General features: G+C 38.8%; 1 protein-coding gene across 7 annotated transcripts in view; it reads left to right on the top strand.

The window, feature by feature from the left end:
* SPPL2A (signal peptide peptidase like 2A) overlaps nt 1–9,183 on the top strand; it is a 39,586-nt gene that overhangs the window by 3,147 nt on the left and 27,256 nt on the right. The window contains exon 4 of one of the 7 annotated variants that reach the window (XM_042039766.1): nt 285–2,846. The exons of the other annotated variants lie outside the window; for them this stretch is intronic. Coding sequence (XP_041895700.1) covers nt 285–359 — 75 coding nt within the window. The 3' untranslated portion in view covers nt 360–2,846. Of the gene's footprint in view, nt 1–284; nt 2,847–9,183 lie in introns of those variants that run through there. 7 annotated transcript variants of the gene reach the window in all.

Here is a 9,183-nt window from a genome sequence, read left to right on the forward strand (position 1 = left end):
TCTATGGATGCACTTGATACTAGAACCTGATCACCTTAAAGTCAAAGATGTGCCAGGGTGAGGGACGTAAGAATAAGTGGATTTTGTATAGCAAAATGTATCTCAAACGCTGACTTAAAATAGTATTTAACAGTCCTGGATTTAGTTGTTATTTCTCCCTACTACAGTTGGGACTCAGCACTGTAAACATATGACCCGCCTGCCTTTTCAAATTGAAGCTTTTACTAATTGCTCTGGCAACCAGAATTTATAAGATGCATGTCCTAATAAGCTTTTTTTCCTAGGCTGTATCAATTCAGGACCACATGAAGTCTAAAGGTGGCTACACAAATGGCACTTCTGCAACTGTTGAAATATAGGAAACTGAGAGAAGGCTGAAATCTGTTCTGTCCTATGAGGACCCCCTGGACTGTGCTTTCATATTCTCTAAAACCTTGTTATCATGGAGTAGGGAGAGTACCTGAATTAGAAATAGGTCAGTACAAGCTTTGATGTTCTTTGCACTATATCTTCTGAAGGAGTTATTTTAAATTATCCTTAAAATGGTCTGTCATGGTGGTGTTGTAGTAGCAACTGTAATTCATCACTGTGGATGACTTCCTAGCTCTGTCCCAAAAACCTCTCAAATCTGTCATGTAAGATGGGATTGGAAGTCAGTATGAATTGTCTGGGATTTTGGCATCTGTCTTTTTCTCCTCTCAGGAAATGCAGAGGTGATTTAATTGGAAGGTATCGCATGTTTTCACTTCTTACATGGGCTAAACTGAGTTGCTAAGTACGATCTTGTGGCTGTCAGATAACTTTGGACCTGTTTTTTAGATACATTACAACGTAATGCATAAATCTTTGGTATTTTTTTTATGTCTTTTGATGGTGAATGAACTCTACTATAAGATAGCTAGCTGAGTCTGCGAAACACAGTGAAACTTCTGCCTTGCCAAAATAACACTTTTGTATCTAAAAATGGAGCTTTTGCAAACATTCTGACTCTCAAATGAGACTTAGAATAAGAAATGTATCCCTAAGTGACTGGGCTGCCTCCCATCCATGCACACACACTGCTGTGACTGGCAGCTATTACTACAACACAGCTAATTTCACCTACCAGTTAACTTCCAGTGGTGCTACAAGATGCTCACAACTGTGTGCTAGTTTTGCATGCCTACCACTGAATTTTAAACTAAACATATTTAAGATCTCTCTCTTTGTTATCTCTCTGTAACAGTAACCACACAGGACTTCAAGGGATATCTTGCTTGTCTTTCTGGCTCCTTCCTTTCAAGATTGTCTGTTTTTATATGAAATAAATTTTTTCTTGCATGCGGTGTAAGTGATACGGCCATGTGAAGGACACACATTTAAAGAATATTGTGAAAAGTTGCAGGAGAATATTAAATGGAAACAGAATTTTGCAGAGTTCCAGCACTTCATAAAGATTTAAATAAATAGCCATAAATATTTAGACATACTCAAACTACAGTTTATTACTTAGTTCTTATTCATCTTTCTATTAAGTGATATGACAAAACTGCTGAAGCAGAACTAGGTTTTTCTTTTACCCAATCACTGACAATTGTTCCCCAACTCAAAATTCTGTATCACTACCACTGTAGAAACTTAGGAAATCTGCTTGCTCTCATGGGATTTACTAAATACAAATGTTTAAATTGCTGCCATATCAGCACAAGTTATGCTGGAAGTCAGCAAACTCTTCCTTTGCTCTAGGCAGAAGATCAGTTATGAACTTATTTCCATTTAAAGAAACTTATAGCAGCAAATCTTTTAATTTGTATTATTCTGTTGGTAGCTTGTGATATTTCTTAAATCTAGGTTGCTGGCTTTGCTGAATTGTTAGACTGCTTTTTTCTGAGTATACCAGGAAACTAAAACTTGAAAGGTAGCTCTGTGTTTCTGTATATGTTCGAAAAAACAGCTTTTCCCCTCCCCCATGTTTTATCTTTTAGGGCCAAAAAGGAAGAGGGAGTACTACTTTCTGTAACAGTCAACAGCTGATCATAACATTCTGTAACCACATAAAAGAAATCTAATACCCATGTCTTGCTAGATTCTTACTCTTGAATTAGAATGCACGCCAAATTTAAATATATTTTAAAATTAGCGTCGTTAACTGTACATTTAGCTTTTGCAAGTCTTTTATATTTCTGTCTTCTAACTTCAGATATATTCTAACAGCCTTGTTAAGATACAGAGTTTAAAGAAACTAAATCCTGTATACTTTAGAGGAAGCATAAAGTGACCAAGTTGTTTGAAAGAATAGATTCTAATTCATCTGCTATTATACTGAGTTAATTAATTCAGTCATCTATACCTGCCTAGGAAGAATTGTGATAGGGCAGTTGTCATGAAGAAAATGGGTTGTTTTGTTAACACTGTAAGAAAAGACATTGAACAGAAGTTAGAGTTTCTTGAAGGACCACTCAGTAGATTTAAAATTAGTGGTGTAAGTAGAAATAAAGGAGTTGGTGATCATTTCAGTTTGTCTCTCTAAAAATAAATCAACAGAGAATTTGTTATTAAACATTTATTTGGAGAAAAATCCTAGTTTTGATTATGTAAACCAAGTAGCACTATCTGGTATAAAACTAACCTATTTTCATCAGACTATGTAGTATTATATAGGACCACAATAAAGTGCAACATCATTAAAAGGAAATGTTTTGCTATTACATTGAAAGTGTCATTACTTTTAAAAATCTAACAAACATAAACACATGTCCTAGGGCTTAGGTAGTTTATGTTCTATACTTAGAAACCTTATGTACCTGTAATCTGTCATGTAACTCAGTATGAGCCTATTTTAGTTATAATAAATATGTTGAACTGGGCACTTGCACTCTTTTCATATTGTGGGAAATCTTGATATTTTCTCTGCACTGAAAACCTGTTGGCTAAGTATATGGATCAGCATGGCTTGAACTTTTATTGCACAGAATGAAATTTCTCCACTAGAGAGCATAGTTTTACATCAAGTTTTCTCTGTTCTATGCAAGCTCTTGCTCCATTGTGGGGTTTGGTGGTTTTTTGAGCTTGACTGAAATAAAATACAGAAACAATACCAATTGATCAAACTTTTAATCTACATTGTAGGCTGTGAAGACCTTACATCAAAACAACCAAGAAACATTACTGCTCCAACTTGATGCCATTTTATGGTTTCTTTTTTAATCAGAAGTAAAATAACTTGCAAGCAGAGCAGGATCAACTGTTTTTTATATAGTCTGGCAGCGTGTCAGCACTGTTTACTTCCTTGAAAAACAAAAATCCGGGATGGGGAGGTATTTTCAACTCTGGCTGTCTTATGCCTTGATGTTCCTGCTAGGCTTTACTGACTGTCCCATAATGCTGCATAAAACCATAGGCAGTATATAGAAAAGGTATTTGTCTTTTTCATGACCTAGTATGTCTTTTCACCTCCTGCAGAGCAGCTTTACACCAGTTATGGGGTGTCAATGCTATGCTCCAATTTAGCCTGTAATATGATAACTTGCAACCCACACATGTGGTACTATTCCTTTGTATGCTTTTGCCATATTGGACTACCAGGTGCTCTTGTAGCTTCCACTCTGTATAGACAAAAACTGTTAAGAGATTAATAAATACCCTTAATGTTACTATGGCAGCAAGAATAACCACCATTCAACAGTGTTAAATTCCATGTTCATGAAATTCATTGTATGTTACTATATATGGTAACACTGAAAAAAGAAACTCCAATCTGTCAGTGAAAGACGATTAAATGGCTGCTCCTGACCATGTCTGGATTTACTTTACTGTCAGCACTGTGACACCGCCCTGAAAACCCAACAGCTGAAGATAAGAATGATCTTGTCTGCCTTTCATAATCTCTGTGGAACTACAGGAAGAAACCAGTGCTGTTTTACAGTGGTGTTAAGATATTCTCTGGGGAGTGGGTTCCTGCAAGGCTTCCAGATACTTTGTGGTTAATGCTTGAAATTCAAAATTTTAGCTGCTTACCTATAAAGTTGAAGTCCTGAGTGCCTAAAGCGATGCTGTAAGCTGCTGGTGCCTGGACTTCTGCAGATAAACTGTCCTTCCTTCACACACAGTAATTTGTCTGACACAGAAGGCCCAAGGTACTTGTATCAGTAGTTTTCCTGCTAATATTCATGTGGTTACAGTGTATGTGTAAAAGGTTTCTCATCCTGTACAGAAGAGGTCCTCTCTAAGAACTGGCCTGTTGGACAGTTGTTTCCTCAGCTGAGCCTTAAGCTGTGGAGTTACTTGTGATCACACACAGCTCTGAGCCAGTTTTGTACTTTGCTGTGTGAAAGCATAAAGCCCCCTTGATATTGCTTAGCTCTTCCTACTGCAGGGAAGGTGTTGAAGAGGCTAACAGGCTGATCAGGAACTACAGAAAAAATGAGGTATGGAAGTGAGGGAGATTTAGGCATGGAGAGGCAACGTGGTGTACATTTATGAGGAAAGAGCAGGGAGCAGAGCATGCTCATGTTGACGTTTCTTATCTGCAGTGCACAAGGCAGCTTTGATACCAGTTGGAAAATAGCCATAATATGTACATAATTGGTATATGGAGGAAATCAGGGACTTAAATGCATGACTAAGCTGGGACTTTGAGACATAGATTGCCAATATAACTTTAATGAATGGTAGCATCCTCTTCCTACAGTGGCTTACAAAGCTGTTTTCAGAAAGTACAGAGCCACCCAAAAATGTTGCTGTGGTTTCAGCAGTTGCAGACTGATGTCACATATATGTTTGGAAGACAAGAGGGCTTTTTCTCTTTTTTTCCTCTGCTATATATGAGGTTGCAGATGTTCTAAATGCCAAGGCTGGCTGTACCCAAAGGAACACAAACCAAATAAAATCTAGCATTTATACAAAATAGCAGTAGTAAAAGGGTATCTGCCTTTGGGCCACTGCACAGCAAAACTTCAGGGAAACTAACTAGATCCATCTGATATTCAGATTCCAGGTATTGGGAGGATATGGACAGGTTGGAGTGAAAGGTCATGAGACTTCCTTGTGCCTGAGGAAGTTTGGGTGATAGTTTGTTGGACTCTCTGCAGGCTGAGATGCCGGAAGCTCACCATGGCTACACCAAAATTCCATTAATACTTTTTCTCCTGCTGTTATGTAGAGAATGGAAAGATGAAACAAAATAGTGAAAGCACTTTGAGTAAACAGGGATGTTACTAGTATGTGTTCTTGTGCCAAAAAAGCTCCCAACTTGAGGTGCTTGACACTGAACTACAACTGCTGTCGTCACTTGGGAACTTAGAGATGAGCAAGCTCCTAACTAAAACCTGTGCCCTTTCAGGGAGAGTGGGGTGTACAGGGCACACATGGCCTGGTCTGCACTGCCTAAACCCAGCTTATCAAGGTTTGCATTATGGCTACTGAACACCTTGTGGTTGTCACTTGTTCCATACATCCTGTTCATGTGCATCCCATTAGCATGATCAATATCCTAAAATGATACCCAAAACCTTCATTCAAATGGAAGTTCTCTTAACCCAGTTTTAATCTAAGAGAGTAGTAACAGCCGGACAAGAACGACAGCTTTGAGGTGTCTGTTGAGGCCTCTACAATAAATCACTCATGAAATCAAGGCCACAAAACTGTATTGAAGCTACTTTATTCAGTGAACCTATTTAATTTTTTGTTGTTATTAAAACAATGTAAATGGGAAGAATATTCTAACAAATTTTAAGTTTTCTCTGATATTTGCATATGAATCCAAACTGAACAAAACCAAGGCCATTATTATTAAGGGCCCACCCTAATTCAGGGGCAAAAGAAGAAGCTGAATTATGTCTTTTACTGTTTTAATATATATGTATATATTTAGACCTTCATCTTAAGTAATGTGTAAGGAAATAAACTGTTCTTTTAGACTGAAATTAGTGTGATTACTCTGGCTTACTGAAAATTTTAAAAATGGACTTAAAATCTACATTTAAATCACTGGGAGAGAATTTGATGTGCTTTTAAAGCTGACATTGGCCTGTACAAGTGGATGACTAATTAATTTCATATTTCTTCATCAAAGAGCTAGAAAAAGTGGTTACAGAATTATTTTTATTTTTATATAATAGTGTATTTACATGCATCTGATCTTGCTGGTGCTTAAGAAATATGTGTACATTTTACATAACTTACCTGAGTCTAAAGGTGAATGAAGACTGTCCTAATAACCAGTAATTAGTGAGCTGTGTCTAATTAAGGATTCATAGATCTGGCAAGACATGGCACTTACTTACAATGGCACTTACTCTAGTCGGAAATCTATTTTTAAAAAATGGATGTAATATATGCAAGTTAGACTCAACATGAGCTGAAGCTGCAGATTAATGGTGAAATACCCTTTTAAATGCAGTTACCCACATTTACCCTTGTAGTCTCTACCACCAGGGAATATTAAAATCTGACTCAATTCCTTTGAGGGTGTGATACAATCTTAACAATGTAATTCAAAAGTAAGGTTTACAGTGCTTCATTAAGGTAGCTAATGGGGCCTTGCTGCATAATGGTGTATGAGTAAGGCTTTCACCAGTTTCTTTCAACTAGTTTAAACATTACCTTGAAAATGCATTTAAATTAGTTATTCTCTCTGCTTTATAATATTCAGTGAACTAGGGTATCTCTTCCTTGCAGAACTTACTATTTACTGGTGTTCAGATAAGGCTGTTGGTACATGGGGAAAAGTTGCTAAACATGTGCTTGTATTAATAAATAATTCTTAAATGCTGTCCTTTCTATGTTTTGGATCGCTCTCTTGCCAGGAGAAACAGGTCCATCAGGCTGTTGCACATGTCCCTGTCGCTGCCACGTGTCCCTGTCTCACAGAGACAGCAGGTTTCAGCAACAACATTTCCTGTACCCATTTAATCAAGGGGTTTCACAGTGTTATTTTGCTCTTTTGTTCCAGACTCCAGCCAAAAAGCTGTGAAAATATGAAGCACTGAAAGAATTTACAGGATAGAGTAAAATATTTTTTGGTTAAGCTATTTCCTTTTCCTCATCACCTGCTTTATTCTGTCCTATTACTCTACTGCCTACTAAATTTCTTAGAAATATGTGCAGTATTTGGGTCAGTGTTCTTTCTTAGTTCTTAGAAATTAACATATTTTAAAAATTCCTTCATCCTGTTGAAGTTTGTGTATTGATCAATGAACCCCAAATCCCCCGTTCTGATTTTTGTGTGACACAACTCTTTGATAAACAGAGTCCAGTTGCTATTAATCTTAGTCCTCTAAAAATTAAGCAATGTTTCTCTAAAATACCTAATACTGGTAGCCACCCTTCCACATCTGCCTACCCAGGAAGGAACTATCTTCTGTTTATGGCATTTTATGCAAAATTAACAGAATTAAACAATAATTCAAGCTTAAGAGTAAATTTGATTGCATAAGGAGATACAGGGAAAGGAACAGAAAAAGGCAGATAGGTTGGGATAAGTTTACTGAAAAGCCAAGAGGCTGATCATTATGAAAAAACATAAATTAGCACTTAATGCAATGTTAGAATTAGGAGAACAGCCCTGGAATAGAAGATATTTTGGATTTTTTTTTTATTTCCAGCTGCTGACAGAATAAAAATTGCTGTGTTTTCCTGGGGAACACAAGGAGAAGGATTCGTATGTGGCAGGACAGGACAGGCCGCCATGGATTCTGATCCTGGGAGCAGCTACGCACTTGCAATTCAAATGAAACGCTTCTTCCATGCCCGAAATGCAGTGTAATGTACATACCCACAGCTCATTAGAGATCACAAAACTGGCAGATTTATTGAAGTAAATCAGTATTCGTTTGTCATCCAGATCTTGTTAGACTTAGAAGAAGAGATAGTAGTTGGCGTAAAGTGTCATGGTTACTCTGACAACAGCACCAAAATAGAAACACACAGATGGACAACGTACTAGCCTGGTTTTTTTAAATACCAATTCTGCATAGAATCTGAATTATTAGTTGTGTAAGAGTGTGCCATTATCTGGTTAACTGTTTAAGCACATGAAATTGTTAGATACACTTTTGCAGCTCAGCAATTCTACAAGATGCATAAGCCTGTTCTGTTGCTGATATAATGATGAATTGCAGATCATCACTGAGCCAAATAAAAAGCCTGTCTGTTACCATCAAAATATCGGTATTGATCAAAACACTACTTATGTACAGGTATGTAAACGTTACTCAGATTTTTACAGCAACAGAACAGCTTCCTGACAATTTGACTTAGTGCAGTGGGGAATGTTCCCTGTAGATGTTCTGTATGCCTTTGTCCTTAAATGCACAAAGAGGGAAAAACCATGCGTGCAGGAATCTCCTTCCTCAGCAGTAATAACTAATAAATACTTAGTTTGTGAGCAACTCAGACTAAGTGAGTTACCCCCTTAAGGCTTTGATTTACTGATGCTGAAGTGGAGCTAAACTCTCATCCTCTTGCGTCTCCCTCTTCCTCACGCCTCCGCCGTCTCAGTCATGGCCACACTCCCTTCTTTTCCCAACACAATCTTATCTTCACCCCTTCCGCTTCCCTGTGCGCGTTGGCCCTTCGGCAGGCCCCGGGAAGGGGCGGGGGGGACCGCGGAACCAGTGCTGGAAAACCTCCAGCGAAAAAAAAGATGTTGCACAACTTCCTTTGCTGGTAAATCACGGAGCTGTTTCATCCCATCTCCTTCCCACAAATCCTCGCTGGTTCTTACATCTGATGCATCACAGCCCTTTTAATACTTTCGAAGCCTGGAAGACATCTCTGAAATGCACTTGTCTGGGTTTTTTTTTTTTTTTTTTTAAGAGCAAACAACGCAACTTCCTCCACCTTGTGTTATAGGTCACACTGCTGTTTCTTGTACTTGTTGCTCTCACGTACGACATCCTGCTATCCTCACCACACCTCTCTCCCATGGCTCTGCGAGAGCTGGACCGAGATGAAACACTCGGATTGCTTTGTTTCGGGAGAGTGGGGCAAACGCGGCCGCTTCCTTTTACTCGTAAGGGCACTGAGGCGTTTCAGTGAGCCCGTCAGTACCAAAAACACTGGGAGCTGCTGCGCGGACACCCCGATACGGCAGCTACTGACCCCCGCGAACCGCAGCGAAACAACAGAGACACAGAGGCACAAAGACACCCGGGGGCGGGGACGCGCAGCCCGGCGCCCGCCCGGCTCCCCCAGCGCCGCCCC

The sequence above is a fragment of the Corvus kubaryi genome, unplaced genomic scaffold (genome assembly GCF_017639235.1).
Source record: "Corvus kubaryi isolate FWS band 111438036 unplaced genomic scaffold, C.kubaryi_AGA036_p1.0 37394, whole genome shotgun sequence".
NCBI lineage: Eukaryota > Metazoa > Chordata > Aves > Passeriformes > Corvidae > Corvus > Corvus kubaryi.